The following is an 18,140-nucleotide window of genomic DNA, read 5'->3' as shown; positions in this document are numbered from 1 at the left end:
AGTTAATTCTAGCCACAGTTGGTTTCAAACCTTGGCCCTTTTCCACTCACTCATGAGGCAGTTTTCTGCTCTTCTGTGAGGTCCCAGCTCTGTGCTGGATGCCCGGGCTCCAGGAGAAGTCAGACCAGGCCCTGTCCCGGCTGGGGCAGACAGAGAAGTCATTTAGTATCCCAGGCCCCATGGGAGAAATTGTGCGGGGTGCCACCGGGACCCAGAGCCTTGAGGAGCTGGAGGGGGTGGGGGCGGGCCGAGAAGGGCCTGGAGCCGATGAGGGTTGAGCCTGGGTGGGGAGGACGGTGAGTCCAGAGGTGGGGGAAGGCGGCCTGGGCAGTGAAGGCAGCAGCAGGGTTTGCAGAATGACCCGAGAAGCACCTAGCCCCAGCTCCAGGTTGGCACCTGTGGGGTCAGGGTGACCCCAGAAGCACTGTTGGGGACTTCATTCTCAGGATCTGAGCAGAGGGCAGAACCAGGACATCTTTCGCTGGGGTCTGCCTTCGGGATGGAGGCCGGAAGTAGGCTGGGGCGGCCGAGGCGGGGGGGGGGGGTCCCCTCTGACTACACGCTCTTCCTTTGTGCAGAGTTCATCCGGAGGACGGAGAGCACCCCACGGCCCACTAAGGCTCCCCGCCGCAGCCGGCCCACAGCCGCTCCGCCGGCGCCCACCCCGCGGCCCGCACGGTCCACCCCGCGGCCCGGGCGCCGTAGGGGCAGCGGGCGGCGGCGGGGACGGCCCGGCACAGCCGACCCCGAGCCCTCGAACGGCGCAGTGCGCCTGGTGCGGCCGGCGGGCCTGAGCCCGGGCCGCGGGCGCGTGGAGGTGTTCGCGGGGGGACGCTGGGGCACCGTGTGCGACGACGCCTGGGACACCAAGGCGGCGGCCGTCGTGTGCCGCCAGCTGGGCTTCCGGTACGCGGCGCGGGCCACCAAGCGCGCCGAATTCGGCGAGGGCCGCACGCTGCCCATCCTGCTGGACGACGTGCGCTGCACCGGCAGCGAGCGCAACCTGCTGGAGTGCGCGCACGCCGGCCTGGGCTCGCACAACTGCGGCCACCAGGAGGACGCCGGCGTCGTGTGCAGCCGCGAGGACCCCGATCTGTAGGCGAGCATCGTCCGGCCGGAGCCCGGGAGGCCCCTCCAGCCAGGGCGCGCGCCTGGTGCGTGCGCCGGGGTCCGAGGGTGGAGCGGAACGTGGGGCGGTTGCCTGGGGTGACCCATCTGCGACGCTGTCCTGTGGATGCGTGGGGGGCGTGTGCGGTGCGCACGTGTTCCCTGTGTGTTTCTGCCCCTGCGTCTACCCGGAAGCGGCAGAGTGTGTGGTGGGGGTCGGTGTGGTCCCTGTGGGCGCCGTGGTTCTGGGTGGAGGTGATCTTACCTCCAAGCATCTCAAGCAGTGGGCCAGGAGCACAGCCCTGAGCACCGAGGGCAGCTGCCCTTCAAGGGTGGACCTGACCACTGGCTGCATTAACAGAGGTCCGGTGGTGGATGGAGGGAGGGGACCAGAACTGCCCTGCTCAGCAGGGGAGTGGAAGGCCCGAAGACCAGCTGGACCATGGTCTGAGAAATGCGACCCAAAGGATGTGGACCGGTGGCCTGGCAGTCAGAGTTGTGGAGGAGAACCTGAAGGCATCTAGTGGGGACAAGGGAAGTCATCAGATGGGTGACCTGTGGGCGATGGGAGTCAGGCTGCCCTGGGGAGGGCAGGCAGGGGGCACTAGGTGACTTCAGGGAGAAGCCTCCTGGGCCCAGCCAATCCAGGCACCACGGTCGCTGGTGAGGCTTCGGGTCCCTCCACTTTCAAGCCTGTGCCAGGGCCACCTCTCTCATCCCCACCCCCCACCCCAGCCCCTCAGTGAAATCCCAGGGAACCTTCTGCTTCCTCCGGCCCCACTCCAGGGGCCGGCCAGGCCATGGACCCAGCGAGACTACTGATGCTCTGTCACCCAGGGCTGTGCCAACAACGTGACTGTTTACAAACCCTCCTTCCCGCCTCTTTTCTCTGACTCGCCCCGGCCTGGAAGCTGGGGGTGGGGTGGGAGAAGGGGCCCGGGGCCTGCAGTTGCCCTCCTGCTCACAGCTGGAAGTTGCTTGGCCCACGGATGGCCCCAGCCTGGGCTCATGCCAGGCCTGTCCGGGGGCATGAGTGTGGCTGGGCTCAGCCTCTGATGGGGGGCAGGGAGGAGAAGCAGAGGGGTGGTCACTGGGCAGTGAGGACGGATATGGCCCACGTCCGGGAGGGGGCTGCCGAGAGGGCTCCGGATGGGGCATCCCAACCCAACCCGGGTGCTGTCCTGAGAGTGCAGTTGGCACTACTCTGGGTGGTGTGCCTGGCAGAGAAAACCGTGCAGGCAGAAGCCTGTCAGGGTCTCCCAGCTGCTTGATGAGGCTCATTGTGGAGTACGGGGCTGCAGAGAAAAGCTTTAGGGATTCTTGCCCAGAGAATCCCATGGACAGAGGAGCCTGGAGGCTACACAGTCCATGGGGTCACAATGGTCGGACACGACTTAGCGACTAAACCACAACCACCACCACGCTTTCCAACTCCCCCTACCTCTGCCCTGAGAGGGGGTGGCGAGGGGCCCAGACCCTGTGGCTCATCTAACCCTGGAAACCACAGTTAACCCTCCATGGGGTGTGGCTTTGTCATAAGAACGTGCACGCCTGAACTCATTCAATCCTCAAAACGGCCCTCGTCCTCCCCTTTTACAGATGGGGAAACTGAGGTGCCCAGAGCTTAAATATCTTAGTTGATATATCACCCTGCCAGGGAGGGGGAAGCCAGATTTGAACACGAGCTGCCTAGCCCTAACACCTGCCAGCACCCGAACTGCTGAAGCCCCTGGCTATACCCGCAGAAAGTCTCAGCTTGGCCCAGTCTCAGCAGGTGGCCCGTGGGGACCATCCCAGCCAGACTCCTCACTGGGCTGCTGGGGAAGTGAACCTGGGAGGCTGAGTGTCCAGGCCTTTGTTCAGATGGGGCTGACCTAAGTCTAGAGTCCAGGGGAGGCAGGACCCTCAGAGAGGCACTGCTGTGGCCCTGCCCAGCGAGAGCACAGACCTGCAGGTCCCTCTGGCCTGAAGCCAGGGGATGGGTTGCAGCAGCCTTTGCCTCCTCGTCCGGGGGCTCCTCCGTGCTCATCCCTGCCCCTCCCCACCTGACTGAGACCCAGGCGGGGCCTGGGAGGTGGGCCCCTCCCACCGACCTCAGCACCCACAGCCTGGGCCACCATCTGCGGACCCTGGCGCCTCCCCCAAGTGGCGAGGTGGAGTGGTCCAGCCCCCTGCTAGGCCCTGAGTGAGGCTGCTGTTTGTGGAGGTAAGCGGGGGAGGTCCCAGACCCCATCGCTCCTCTGGGCAGCGCTGGCCTTGGCCGTGAGTCCTCCAGGCACAGTGCTCCTCCTCCCCAACCTGAAGACCCATCACCCCCTCAGGCTCTGAATGAGGCTGAGGCTGCAGCCTGGCTCCTGAGAAGGAGGCGCACAGACTCACTGCTGTTTCATTAGTCATAACAAGGGCGAGTAGCTGACATTGGCTGAACACTATGCCAGGTGCTGTTAAAGGTTTTACATATTAGTCACTCTTTAATCCTCTTATTAACTCTAGGAGGTAGGTGCTGTGGTCACCTTCCCACCCATTTTACAGATGTGGAAGCTGAGGCCCCGGGGCCTGAGTTACTTGCCCAATGTCACACAGCCAACATTAGAAACCAGGCTTTGTAACCCCCCCCTCCCACCTTGGGCCCTGTCATGCGTAGTTGGGGACACAGCCCCGGGCAGCGGCAGAGTTGTGTGCGGACTCTCCGTCCAGTGCTCCTCTCATTCTGCCGCCAGCCTCAGCAAGTGGAGGGAGCAATCACAAGTGACCCTGTCCCCCAGGGACTTGGCTCCTAACCTCCGAGTCTTCCAGGGTCTCTGGGGACGGAGGCGGGTCTGGGCCAACACTCCCCCTGCTCCCTAGAGGCCTCTTCCCTCATTCCCTCTAAGCTGGGCTCCAGTCAACAGCTAGTGTGGTCTCTCAGAACCTGCCCAGAGAGGGCCTGCCTCCGCCCAGTGTCACACGGCTCAGTCCGGAGCCCTTGGAATGTCCCAGGTGTGGCCCAGAGCCCAAGACTGCATCCTGGGTGTCAGCCTAAGATAACAACACTCCAGGTTCCCGGTTGGCCTCATTCATTTCCTGTTTACCTGCATCCCTCTGACAAGCCCTCTCCGGGCAGGGCCCTGGTGACCACCTTTCTCCTCTGATGACAGGACGTGCCTACTGCCCCCGGGTGCCGGACAGCTAGAGTCAGCGGCTGAAGGCCACCCAGATAACAGGGCAATTTCCAGCTCTGCGAGGCATTCCTGTGTTTCCACCTTGCAAATGTTCGGCTTGGAGATGACGCCCAAGATGCTAGAGAGCAGGGTTCCAGCCTTGACTGTGTGACCTTAGGAAGGTCACTTAGCCTGAGTCTCATTGGAAAGCAGAAGTAATCAGCAGGATTGTTGGAAGAAAAAAATGAGATAATCTTCACAAACATGCCCAGGCTGTTCCATGTTGCTTTCTCGATGGAAAGCTCAGTAGTAGGTTGGTGGTGTTCACACCTACTACTTGTCAGCTGCACAAGACAGGGCAAGGAGGGGCATGCCACATGGAAAGACCAGCGTGGGAATGATCCAGCGGCAAATCCTTAACATGGGGGGAAGATGAGCCCCTTCAGCTCACATGGAGAACCCACATCTTCCTGTGGGAGCATTTGTCCGCTCATGCCCTGCTGAGAACTCGCCTCAGGTATGCAGGATCATTTAATCCTCACATTTACTCCATGTGGTACCCCTGACACTTGGAAGAAAAAAAATGTTGCCTGCCATTCCAGGTAAACAAGGAATGTTACCCGCCATCAAGCCATCAGCCACTGCAGCCACCCCCTGCAGTGTGCCATGAGGGATTTTCAAGCTGGAGAAAAACTGGACACTGGCCTTAGATAGTTCAGATGTGTTTGTTGCCATTCAGTCGCTAAGTTGTGTTTGACTCTTTGCAATCCCATGGGCTGCAGCCTGCCAGGATCCCTGTCCCTCACTATCTCCTAGAGTTTGCCCAAGTCCATGGGCAAGGCTGCTCAAGATGCCTATCTGAGGACTAATTTCAGTGAGCCTAGCCTCTTGTGTGTCCAGCACTAAAATCATTAACTTGAGATGTCTGTTTTTCATGATTAGCAGTCACCGTTTAATGTTTGACTACATGTTTTTTTATTTTAAGCAAAAACTCATGTATATATTAACATATGATGGTAGTGATGGTTTTTGCCAAGTCATGTCCGACTCCTGTGACCTTGTGGACTGTAGGCCGCCAGGCTCCTCTGTCCATGGGATTTCCCAGGCAAGAATACTGAGTGGGTAGCCATTTCCTTCTGCAGAGGATCGTCTTGACCCAGGGATCAAGTTCACCTCTATATTTACAGGGTTCCCTACGTGGTGCTAGTGTTAAAGAACCTGCCTGCCAATGCAGGAGACATTATATATTTATATATAGTAGTAGTGCTTAGTCACTCAGTTATGTCTGACTCTTTGTGACCCCATGGACTGTAGCCCACCAGGTTCCTCTGTTCATGGGGATTCTCCAGTCAAGAATACTGGAGTGGGTCGCCATGCCCTCCTCCAGGGGATCTTCCCAACCCAGGGATCAAACCTGGGTCTCCCACATTGCAGGCAGATTCTTTACCATCTGAGCCACCAGGGAATACATCTTTCTCATCCCTTCTTTGGAACAGTTCCTCAGGGCCATCTGAGAGGTTATCTCAGGCTTTAGTCCTCAGTAATGTCCCCAGTTGCACTCATCTCACACGCTAGTAAGGTAATGCTCAAAATTCTCCAAGCCAGGCTTCAGCATACGTGAACCAAGAACTTCCAGATGTTCAAGCTGGTTTTAGAAGGCAGAGGAACCAGAGATCAAATTGCCAATATCCTCTGGATCATCGAAAAAGCAAGCGAGTTCCAGAAAAACATCTATTTCTGCTTTATTGACTATGCCAAAGCCTTCGACTGTGTGGATCACAATAAACTGTGGAAAATTCTGAAGGAGATGGGAATACCAGACCATCTGACCTGCCTCTTGAGAAACCTGTATGCAGGTCAGGAAGCAACAGTTAGAACTGGACATGGAACAACAGACTGGTTCCAAATAGGAAAAGGAGTACGTCAAGGCTGCATATTGTCACCCTGCTTATTTAACTTACATGCAGAGTACATCATGAGAAACGCTGGGCTGGAAGAAGCACAAGCTGGAATCAATATTGCTGGGAGAAATATCAATAATCTCAGATATGCAGATGATACCACCCTTATGGCAGAAAGTGAAGAGGAACTAAAAAGCCTCTTGATGAAAGTGAAAGAGGAGAGTGAAAAAGTTGGCTTAAAGCTTAACATTCAGAAAACTAAGATCATGGCATCTGGTCCCATCACTTCATGGGAAATACAGCGGAAACAGTATCAGACTTTATTTTTTTGGGCTCCAAAATCACTGCAGATGGTGACTGCAGCCATGAAATTAAAAGATGCTTACTCCTTGGAAGGAAAGTTATGACCAACCTAGATAGCATATTAAAAAGCAGAGACATTACTTTGCCAACAAAGGTCCATCTGGTCAAGGCTATGGTTTTTCCAGTGGTCATGTATGGATGTGAGAGTTGGACTGTGGAGAAAGCTGAGCGCCGAAAAATTGATGCTTTTGAACTGTGGTGCTGGAGAAGACTCTTGAGAGTCCCTTGGACTGCATGGACATCCAACCAGTCCATCCTAAAGGAGATCAGTCCTGGGTGCTTATTGGAAAAACTGATTCTGAAACTGAAACTCCAATAATTTGGCCACCTGGTGCGAAGAGTTGACTTGTTGGAAAAGACCCTGATGCTGGGAGGGATTGGGGGCAGGAGGAGAAGGGGACGACAGAGGATGAGATGGCTGGATGGCATCACCGACTCGATGGGTGTGAGTCTGAGCAAACTCCAGGAGTTTGTGATGGACAGGGAGGCCTGGCGTGCTGCGATTCATGTGTTCACAAAGTCGGACACTACTGAGCGACTGAACTGAACTAAACTGAATGTCCCCAAATAAAATGTAGCTCCCAGCTTTTAGGTTGTACATTTCTCTCACGGTCAGCCATTCCTAACCAGGTAATCTCCAGGGTGGCTGTGTAGCTGGGTCCCAGCTCAGAGAGAAAGTGAACTTTGAGCCAATTCTTGTTGCCTGGGCTGCCACTGGACCTGTGCCCTGCTAGACCACTCAAGTGGAAGCAGCCACTTCAGAGCCGTTTCTTCTGCCTGCACCTCTCTCAGTGATTCCTGCTGGGAAACCACTTCCGGTATGGAAGCCACATGGCCAGTGTCGACCACAGCGGACAGCATTTGTCCAGACCTTCCCAGAGAAGGGCCAGGTGGTTGGCGGCGTGCTTCCAGGCGGTGCCCTCTGCTGGGGACTCCCAGGCAAAGGGCCTCCCACCGGAGTCTGTGTTTGGTCCCAACACTCTCTGCTGCTCCCAGGAGAGCTGGGAGGATCAGAGGAGATGGTGAAGGGACAGAGCCAGAGGTCACTGGTGTTGACCAATGCACCCACTTCTCTTCCTTTCTTAGTTGGACAGGCTCGCACTCACAAAGGTACCCTGAGGCTGTTTCATGGCCGCCCTGCACTGTGGCCCGAGCAGGTTAAGATCTGACCCTGGCTTCCCGGGTGGCGTTAGTGCTAAAGAATCTGCCTGCCACTGCAGGAGATGAAAGAGACATGGGTTCAATCCCTGGGTTTCAAAGATTCCTTGGAGAAGGAAATGGCGACCTGCTCCAATATTCTTGTCTGGAAAATTCCATGGACAGGGAAGTCTGGTGGACTATAGTCCAGGGAGATGAAAAGGGTCACACACAACTGAGCACACACACTGCCCTCAAGGAACAATCCTTTGGCGTCCTACCTTCAGATGGCCCTGACCCCTGGAAGTTTCGCAACCCAGAAGGGCCTGTCTGCGCTCCCTGCCTGCCTCTCCCCTGCCCCACAGGACCGGCCAGTGCGTGCCTGTGGCTGCTTCTCACCACCACACGCCAGCATCTCCCAGCCCTAGGGAGAGGCTGGTGCTGTCTCTGAGCTGGGATAGATGTCCAACTTGCAGTGGGGGTGGGGGCGGGGGCTCTCCTCTATGCCTGACCCAGCTCTTAAACCTTGACTGTCTCTGGCACCCTGCATCCCACACACCGTGAACACACCCATGTTCACGATTCACGTGAATCATGCCCATGGGGGGAACTGTCCCCAGCTGTACCTGGGAAGGAGGTATACAGGCTTTCTCTATTTTTCCCAAATCTCTCAGGATTCTGGGACTCTGGCACACGAGAGGGGCCGGGGAATGCCCTTTTCTCAGAAACCAAGCAACATCTAAACTCTCTGGACGCCTCCTCCCGAACTGGAAGATCTTTATCTGGAAGAGAACGGGGGCGGGGGCGAGGGGTTGGGGGGGTGGGGGCGAGGGCTTGGGGGGGTGGGAGGCACACCTGGCCCTTTCCATCTATTCCTTTCATCCTGGGTCGCTCCTAAGTATAAAAATCGGGAGCTAAAAAGCCCCAGATGGAAGAGCTGGGCTCTTCTTGTCATACCTGGATCGGTAAGAAGAAACAGGTTATAAAAGGGAAGGAGGTCTTGGTTATTAGTTCAAAGATACCCTTTGGCCACCCTGGGCACACTTTCCGTTCTCCCACTTGACCGAGACTTTCCGCACGAAGATTTTCAACCACTCCAACTCTAGCTCCTTCGAACCTGGATCAACGCCTGGGACACTGCACCCGCGGTCCCCCACTGGGGCTTCCCCTTGGGCTGGATGGCAGCCTCGGGTCCAGCCGTGTGCTCTTCACTCGCAGACACAGGCCTCCCTGTGTGCCCAGGGTCCTCTTCACCTGCCCCGTGAAGGGGACACCCGTTTTGGAGGTTGGGGCTTCCAGAGAGAGGTCTGGGAACAGTCGGCATAACACAGAAATTTGGAGGCTGGGATGGGGTTTCCAGGAAGATTTAGGGAGAAAAGAAGGGGCCTGGGACTGCGCGCGGAAGAAGGCCATTATTCGCCAAGGAGGGCGGACAAGCCCCAGGATTTAGCGCCGCCGCCAGGGCAGCAGGAGAGGAGGAATTAAGGTTGCCAGGGACAACGCGTTCTGGGCGGAGCTGCTGTTGGGGTGGAGCTTGAGGGGGTGTGGGCGGATCCTTGGGAGGCGGGGAGAGGGCGGTGCTGAGGGGGTCTGGGCCAGAAGCCCAGTTGTGATTGGTGAAGACCACGTGCTCTGGGCGGGGCCTATGAACTGGGCGGGGCAGTGTTGCTGTTGGGGCGGAGCTTAAGGGTGGGCGGGGCAAATCTGGGGCCGGCCCCGAGAGCTGGAACCGGAGGCGGAGACGTGGTTGGCGGGGACCAAACGCCCTGGGAGGGGTCGGAGCTGGCGGGGGCGGAGCCGAGCGGGCGGGGGCGGTGCTGGGTCGCGCCGGGCCTGGGGCCGAGGCGGCGCGCGGCTCTGACAGCTGAGTCGACTCGCGGCCTCCCGCCCCCTCCATGCCCGGCCCCGACCCCGACCCCGGCCAGGCCGGCCCGGGAGCCATGAGCCCCGGGCTGCTGATGCTGCTTGGCAGCGCCGTCCTGGTCGTCTTCGGCCTCTGCTGCACCTTCGTGCACCGCGCTCGCAGCCGCTACGAGCACATCCCCGGGCCGCCGCGGCCCAGGTGAGCGGGGGGGTGGGGGCGGGGGCCTGGATGGGGCGCTGGAATGGGGGGTCGGGGAACCGCGTCCAAGCTGGCATCCGGGATGGGGGTCCAACCTTGCCACTGCGCGCGGCCGCTTGGAAACGGCGGCCAGGAGAGGGGCGCTAACTATTCTTAGTAACAAATTACTCACAGCCGCAGCAGCTGCTCGGCGCCCACCGCGCTCTGCTGGGCCCCGACAACGTGATGGTAGCGACAACCCTGTTAGGTGGGCGCTATTGTTACCCCATCGTTCAGACGAGGAGACTGAGGCGCGCAGAGGCAAAGTCACCTGCCCAAGGTCACACAGTTGGTAAGCCTAGATTTAAACCCGGGTCAGCCTGGCTCTTAAAGTGGGCGCTCTTAACTTTGGGACTTGGATGAGGTCACTCAACCTGGATTGGGATACACTGTACTTTGGTCACATTACCCCCTCTTTTTTTTTGTCTCCCCTATTTCTGTCCTGGTATCTCCTTTTTGTCTTCTCCTTAGCACTTCCATTCCATCCTCAGCTCTCACCCCCATTCACGTTCCCTCCCCACTCTTCACCAGAAGCTTACCTTTCAGAAGCTTAAATCAAACGGGTTGTTTCTTTGCTCCAGAAGCTTCCCATCACTTTAGAACTAGATCTAAATCAAGTCCATTCTGTGGCCAGCAAGGCCCCCGCTGAGCTCTCAGAACCTGCTCTCCACTGCTGTCTCCCCTTGCTTGCTCACTGCTGTCCCCAGTCTTTCTGCACCCACCCACCCCAGCTGCATCCCTCCTCCAGGGTCCTCCTGTTCCCCCAAGCCCACCTCCTAGCTCCAAACTCCTCAATGGGGCCCTCAACCCCGAACTTACCTCCTTTTCACCTGTTGACTATTCACCTGTTGACTGTCTATCTCCCCCTTTAGAATGTGAGCCCCAGGAGGGCAGGGATCCTGTGTGTTCACATGTGTATCCCCAGTGCCTGGCACTTTGCCGATGCTCAATAAATATTTGTTGACTGAATGAATAAACCGTGGTATTAGAACACCCTTTGGAAAAACCTCAGGACACCAACATTCTGGAAGGCACCCACCTCCAGTGCAAAGCGGATGCCCTGCCATGAGAAGCCTGAGACCCTGTTTGGGGGGCTCAGGAAAGATCTCTGAGACTGTGGACCCAGGGAGGCAGCTGTTCTCCCTGTCGCCTCTTTGTCCCCCCAGGTGCCCTCTCCCAGCCTTTTCCCTTACTTCACAGCTGTGTTTTCCCCTCCTTCTAGACGATTCTTCCCCAGCCTTCTAGGCTTGGCTTAAATGCCAACTGTTCAGGGAGGCCCTACCTATTCCCACAGCCAAATACATTATGATCATTTTATAAAGTCACCCAAATGGTGGCAACCTCTTGTTAAGTGTCTGTCTCTCCCATGGGCCTGTGTCTGTCTTGTTCACTGCTGTGTCCCTAACACCTCCCTCAGTAGCACCTGGTCCGTGCACAGTAGACCCTGGATAAACTCTGATTCAAGATGGATGGTAAAAGTCTCTTGCCAGTTTGGTTAGGTACACTGTCACCCTTTCAGGTTTTCAAATCAGCCATCAACAGCTTGGAACTGTGAATTTTGCACTCATTCAGATAGGCCTCCTCCTGGCTTGACCTTCTTATACCTAAGTGCTTCAAACACTGCAGGCCTGGGCCAGTCTCTGTGTCTTGAGAAGACAGAACTTAAATCAAGCCCCTTTCTGCTACTCTCCCCCCATCAATTTTTTGAAATTGCTATTTTAAAAAATAAAATTAGGTATGCTGTAACATGTACCCCTTTAAAGTGTACAATTCAGGGCTTCTTAGTATAGTGACAGAGTTATGCAACCACCACTGCTAGCTCCAGAACATTTTCATCATCACAGAAAGAAACCCCATACCCGTTAGCTGTCACTCCTCATCCCCCCAAACTCCCTGACAACCACTAATTTGCCTTCTGTCTCCATAGATTTGCCTGTTTTGGACATTTCATATAAATGGACTCATACAATATGTGACCTTTGTGTCTGGCTTCTTTAGCTTAGCAGAATGTTTTCCAGGGTCATCCATGTAGTAGCATGTGTCCGTGTTTCTTTCCCCTTTATGCCTGGATTCTCCCTGAGATCTTACACTGCAGAATTGACATGTGACCTACAGGGATGCAGGTGGCTGGGTGGAGGAGTGGGAGGAGGGTGAATATAATGTGGGTTGGGGTCTTTATTCTAATGAGGTCAACTGAACAGTGCATGTGCAAAAGGTTTTAGATTAAAAATTGGTTGCTGGTCAAATACAAAGCTGCACTAAAGGAAAGTTCTGGAACTTCTTTTTAGTACAAATCAGATGCTTTGGCATTGAAAGTTTGGGTCCCTAAGCCATGACTGGCAACATCACAGTTGACAAGAAGTCTGTGTGTATTGAGTTTCCAGTAGTGGCATTCGCCCCTTGTGCTTTGGGGCTCTGCCAGCTTGCAGGCAGGGAACCCTCTTCCCTGCAAGGGGCAGCTGCTGTGTTCTCCCAGCCCCACTCCTCATCCTCTTTATTCTGCAGGAGTCATCAGGATGCCCCCTCCTCCACGATGCCCTCTCTGATTGCCCCACTTCTGTGTGCTCATTACAAACAACATCCTACTGCAACAATCCATGTGACATCTGAAAACACAGACCTCATGTTCAGATCCCACAGAGACACTGTAGCTTCTATATTGTTACTGCTCTGAACTTCCTTATCAGCCCCGCACCCTCCCACCCCTCAGCCCCCGAGTGTGGGATGAATGTAAACTTGACAATGAAAAGTCTCTCTCTCAGTTTTTATTTTGTAATAATTTTTTTTTTTTTTTCCAAAACTCCTGGGCAGCATTGGTTCTCTCTGCCCTGTCCTCCTTGCCAAGATGTCAGGCGTGGGGGTGGTCTGACAGTTGCTGGAGGGTTCCCGGCAATGGTGGAGACCCACGGCTGGCTCTGTTGGGGGGGTGCATCCAGTGGACTTGGGGTGCCCAGCTGAGCACTCACCCCACCCCCATCCCTCTGGCACGAGGCAAATTCCTGGCCCCTCACCCTCACTTCCAGTGTTTGGCCCACCCCAAACCATTTCGTGGGATCGGTGCACCCCTCTGGGTGGCCTCACAGTGGTCACTCCAGATGGCTTCTGCTCCAGTAACTGTCCCACACTTTCTCTGCCCACTGGAAACCTCAGATTCCCATGGTGCCCAAACGCGGGATTATCAGAAACTAGGCTTTGTTGGGCACCAGGTGGGGGGCGGGGGGGGGGGAATGTTTTGCCCGCCCCTCCCTCCCTCTCTGGGCTGCTCTGCCATATGCCGTCTGCTACAAGAGGCACACAGAGGTGTGTGCCCACCGGTGGGCTTCTGTCTGCCAGTCCCCGTCCAGGTGTCTCCCGGCCGCTCTTTCCTTCCTCCTCACCTGCTTGTTAACGCCCGGTCTTAGCGCTCCGTCTTCGCCTCCCCAGCGCCCCCTGTAGGAGCAAGGAGGAACGGGCCTTAGACGCCTTCCTTGCCTGGCCGTGGGCACCCCGAGCCACCCCGAGCCACCCCATGCCTTTTACCTTCTTGAGGTGTCGCTCATCTTCCGGCCCAGGTGGCTCTGGACCCTGTTGCTTAGGATAGAGACTCTCAGACAGGTCTGGGGAGGTGAGGAGGGTCTAGACTCTGTTCTCACTCACTGTTTGGGGGGACTCAAAGATGAAAACACTCTCCCCAACATGCCACTTTGGGGAGTGTCCAGGGATGCTGGACTATTCTGGAAATGAAGCCAGTCGTGTGTGATGTCCACAGTCCATCTTGCTGCAGGTGGCATGGTGTAAGTTCAAAGCCACTCACCTCGAGTGGGTTTGGCAGCCCGCCGAACTCCCTTCCGCTCAGCCCTTCGTCTCCCTCCTCCAACCAACACACACTTAGCCTTTATTCTCGCCTCCTAGTTCCTTGAGCAAATGAGCAGCCTGACCGAACTTCCTCCCAGGGTTCTGCCATCACAGCGGCCCCCTGCCCTGCAACCCCTTCACTGGGACCTCGATGCTCCTGGCCAAGGGCGCCCTCCACCTCCACCGCTCAGCGACCGCTGCATTGTCCCCCTCTCGTCTCTCACCCCTCTTCCTTCTCTTCTGCATCGTTCCTATTTTTGTATAATAGGCTATAAAACAAACCTCTTCCCCCTCATTCCCTCTAGCTGCCGCCCCCTCCCCAGATCCTGGCTTTGCACCCCCGCAGCAACACCCCCTCCAAAGCCTGCCTGTTTAGGGTCCCCTGTCCACCCCTCCCCTTCTCAAGTCCCCCACCCCATGGGCTCTGACCCCCACCTCTCCACCCAGTGGGTTCTGGTCAAGGCCTCAGTGACCTCCGTGGAGCTAGGCAGCTCGGTCAGTGCTCGGGGCCCATCTTGCCTGGCCCCTCAGTAGCCCGAGACGGGGCCAGTCCCTTCCTACCTCTTGGAGCTTGTCTTCACAGGTTTCCCCTCTCTGTCGCTGGCCTCCCCACTTGGCAACTCCTGCCCAGTCTCCCTGGCTCGTTGTCCCCCTCCTACCTGTCCCCCCAACAGCAGCTCACTCTCGGGGCCTCTTCTCTGCACCTACGGCTTGTGGTCTACCTGTCTGGAAGCCCCACTTCTTTGCTGAGGACTCACACTGACAGCTCTAGCCAGGACCTCTTCGCTCAACTGCAGTCTCAGGGGACTGCCTGCCTGCATCCCTTCCACGTGAGATGGGCAGTGCATACCCAGTACCTCCAAGGCTGGCTCCCAGTTTCATCCGCTTGTCTCAGGCTGGTTGCCAGATGCCCATCCTGAGATGAGAACTGAAGTGTAAGCAGTTTGGGGAAGGTGATTCTGGTGGGGTTGGACAGAGAAGGTCAGTCAGTTCAGTTCAGTCACTCAGTCGTGTCTGACTCTGCAACCCCATGAACCACAGCATGCCAGGCCTCCCTGTCCATCACCAACTCCTGGAGTCCACCCAAACCCGTGTCCATCAAGTTGGTGATGCCATCCAACCATCTCATCCTCTGTCGTCCCTTTCTCCTCCTGCCCTCAGTCTTTCCCAGCATCAGGGTCTTTTCCAATGAGTCAACTCTTCGCATGAGGTGGCCAAAATTTTGGAGTTTCAGCTTCAACATCAGTCCTTCCAATGAACAGCCAGGACTGATTTCCTTTAGGATGGACTGGTTGGATCTCCTTGCAGTCCAAGGGACTCTCAAGAGTCTTCTCCAACACCACAGCTCAAAAGAATCAATTCTTTGGTGATCAGCTTTCTTTATAGTCCAACTCTCACTTCCATACATGACCACTGGAAAAACCATAACCTTGACTAGACAGACCTTTGTTGGCAAAGTAACGTCTCTGCTTTTTAATATGCTGTCTAGGTTGGTCATAACTTTTCTAAGGTCGGGTCAGAAGCCTAATATAAAGCAAGTTACCTCTGGGGGCAACTGAGATGCAACCCCCCTGGGGAACTCTAGAACCCAGTGGTCCCCGCCTGGAGGGAGAGGCAGAGGGGGTCACTGATGGAGGGCTGGTTTAGGGGCTGTTGGGCTGGGGTTTCCAGCCTGCCCCTCCCGCAGGCAGAGCCAAGAGAGCACAGAGCAGGGTCTCTGATGCTGGCCTTTGGACGCCCCTGCCTGCAAAGACAAGGGCAGGCGGCAGGCATGCAGTGCTTGCTGCTGCCAGCAGGCCCCACCCCCCAGTCCTCCTCCCCTTGGTGAATGGCAGCTCCAGCCAGCCTCCCAGTGGTGCAGGGCAAAAGCCCCAGGGTCATCCCTGACCCCTCTCTCAGGCCCCACGTCCAGTCCATCAGCAGGTCCCCTTGGCTCCACACACCTTCATGCATTCAGCGTCTGACATCTCATCTCCACTTACTGCCCCTCACCGCTGCCCCTGCGTCCACCTCTGCCTGCCCTGTTTACTCTCCGCCTTGTAACAGTGAGGACGGTTCATTTAAAACCCAAGCCGGATCCCGTCTCTGGTTCTGCTCAAAGCCCTCCCGTGGCCTCCACCTCAACAAGGTCAAAGCAAAAGTTTGGATAACAGTCCACAGTGCCGCACATGATCTGAACCCCATCCTTGGCGATCCCATCCTGTACCACTTTCCCTCAAGCACTCTGGTGCAGCCACACTACCTCCTCGCTGTTCCTTGAGCTCACCAAGCATGCTCCTACCTCAGGGCCTTTGCACCTACTATTCCCTTTGCCTGACATGCTCTTCCCCCAGATACCTGTGTGGCTGAGTTCCTCACTCCTTGCAGCTCACATGTCACCTTCTTAAAGTGATGTCGCCTGTTTAAAATAACCCTTCTACCTCCATCCCCAGCTCTCTTTATTTCCCCCAACTCTGATTTTTCTCCCAGATGACTTCCTGTTTACATACTTATTTGTTTATTCATTCTGTCTCCCCCACCAGGAGAATGTGAGTTCCATGACTCAGAAAACCCCAATTGCAGTTTTATCGTCACCCATTCTGGAAGCTATAGTAAGTGAGCTTGACGGGAATAAAGTTAAACAGGAAACAGGAAGTCACCGGTACCTTGAAATATGCCTAAAGCGATACCAAACAGGCTTGTTTACAATCTGGTTATCACACTGCTGAGTTAGTATGCCCAAAATATGCCCTGGTGAGAAGGGCTGTGGGGCACCCGGGTACCAGCCACACACCTGGGGCCAGGTGACTTCCTTTTCCCACGTTCAGTTGCCCTGCCTATTAACTGGGTCAGTAATAGACCTGCTTCTAAAAGGTGTGAGGAGTTCAGATGGAGTCAGGCTCAGCATGGTGCCCGGCATTTAATAAATGCTCAGTGAATGTCTCAGGTTATTTCCCACCGTGATTCAGTTGCTCAGTCGTGTCTGACTCTGCAACCCCATGGACGATAGCATGCCAGGCTTCTCTGTCCTTCACTATCTCCCAGAGTTTGCTCAGATTCATGTCCATTGAGTCAGTGATGCTATCCAACCATCTCATTCCCTGCTGCCTTCTTCTTTTACCTTCAGTCTTTCCCAGCATCAGGGTCTTATCCAATGAGTTGGCTCTTTGCATCAGGTGGCCAAAGTATTATTCCTCATGCCAGCCCCCAACTTCTGCACCAGGGAGATGGTTTTATTTTCCTCCATATTTCTAAGAAAACTTCTGGAGCCGGTCAGACTGGGATTCGCTGTCTGGTGACCCTGAGCCAGGGCTGTACCTCTCCGTGCCTCAGTCCTCGCATCTGTGAAATGGGTCTGATAACACCACCTCCACAAGGTCCTATGGGGAAGGGAGCACTCTTTGATGGTGACTTCCAGAGACCTTAATGTTTCCCATTTCTTCTAGTTTCCTTCTAGGACACCTCCCCTACTTTTGGAAAAAGGATGAGGTTTGTGGCCGCGTGCTCCAAGATGTGTTTTTGGATTGGTGGGTCCTAACTTGGTATTTGTTGCTCCTACCCCAGCCCCCACCCCTCATGGGCCAGCTCCCCCACACCCCCAGTCCAGCACACACTCCCCTCCCCAGCCCAGGCCATTCTCACCCCCCACAGTTCCTCTTCTAGGTAGAGAGGCATATGAGGCTGGTTCAGAAGGCAAGCTTCGGGATGTCACTGGTGGTCCAGTGGTTAAGATTCTGTACTTCCAATGAAGGGGGCATGGGTTCAATCCCTAGCTGGGGAACTAATATCCCATATGCTATGTGGTATGGCCAAAAAAATGAAGAAGACAAAAGAAGAAGGCAAGTTCTGCCTTTAGCCAACAGCTTGGCTTTAGACCAGTCATCAGAAGCTCTCTGAGCCTCAGTTTCTTCATCTGTAAATCGGGTGGGTGTGCCACTATGTAATAGTCATTAGTGTTTGGGGAGGGATTTTACATTTCTCAAAGCCCTCATATTGCTTGATTCCCAGCACAACCTTTTGGGGCAAAGGAGGAGAGTAGGGACCCTGCTTTCATGAATGTGGAAACTGAGGCCAGAGGGCGACGCAATTCAGCAGAGTCGGCACCAAGGCAGAACTTAGGCTCCGGACCCCTGTTGGGTGCCCCCCACCCCTAGGATGGGACGCCCTGTTTCTCCAGCTGAGTCTGGGCTGATCTGATGATGTTCACATCTCTGGGAGTTGACAGCCTCCTTTGCATCACTTTGGTTTCCAGGGCTAAGAAGTATGGGCCCGTCGTGCGGGTCAATGTCTTCCACAAAACCTCGGTCATCGTCACGAGCCCTGAGTCGGTCAAGGTAGGAAGCAGCGTGATTTCGAAGGAGAGCCCTCCCCTTCCCTGGTTGGGTGCATGAAACACTACCCCAGGGACTGTGGGAGAAATGTTCCAGAGTCACATGAATTTGGGCTGGTTTCCCCAAGGATCCCAAAGGGAACAGCATCTTCCTTTCTAACCTCCCACCTGTTGTTGGTAGAGGTGGGAGGGGGGCTACGAAAAGCAGAGCTGTTTTATGTGGACAGTGAGTTGTTAGACTCTTCTGG

The 18,140-nt window shown here is 55.8% G+C and overlaps 2 protein-coding genes across 3 annotated transcripts in view; both read left to right on the top strand.

Moving 5' to 3' along the window:
* Nucleotides 1-1,979, top strand: part of HHIPL1 (HHIP like 1) — a 56,962-nt gene extending 54,983 nt beyond the window's left edge. For both annotated transcript variants that reach the window (XM_070477852.1, XM_070477851.1), the window contains exon 9: nt 579-1,979. In XM_070477852.1, the coding sequence (XP_070333953.1) occupies nt 579-1,099 (521 nt within the window). In that variant the 3' untranslated portion in view covers nt 1,100-1,979. The remainder of the gene's footprint in view (nt 1-578) is intronic.
* A 7,390-nt stretch (nt 1,980-9,369) lies between these two features.
* Nucleotides 9,370-18,140, top strand: part of CYP46A1 (cytochrome P450 family 46 subfamily A member 1) — a 28,577-nt gene continuing 19,806 nt past the window's right edge. Inside the window, exons 1-3 of the mRNA XM_020899101.2 lie at nt 9,370-9,710; nt 17,009-17,089; nt 17,815-17,896. Coding sequence (XP_020754760.1) covers nt 9,544-9,710; nt 17,009-17,089; nt 17,815-17,896 — 330 coding nt within the window. The 5' untranslated portion in view covers nt 9,370-9,543. The remainder of the gene's footprint in view (nt 9,711-17,008; nt 17,090-17,814; nt 17,897-18,140) is intronic.

The sequence above is a fragment of the Odocoileus virginianus genome, chromosome 16 (genome assembly GCF_023699985.2).
Source record: "Odocoileus virginianus isolate 20LAN1187 ecotype Illinois chromosome 16, Ovbor_1.2, whole genome shotgun sequence".
In the NCBI taxonomy this organism is placed as follows: Eukaryota; Metazoa; Chordata; class Mammalia; order Artiodactyla; family Cervidae; genus Odocoileus; species Odocoileus virginianus.
The sequence above is the reverse complement of the archived record's forward strand: the minus strand, read 5'-3'. Positions and strand labels throughout refer to the sequence as shown.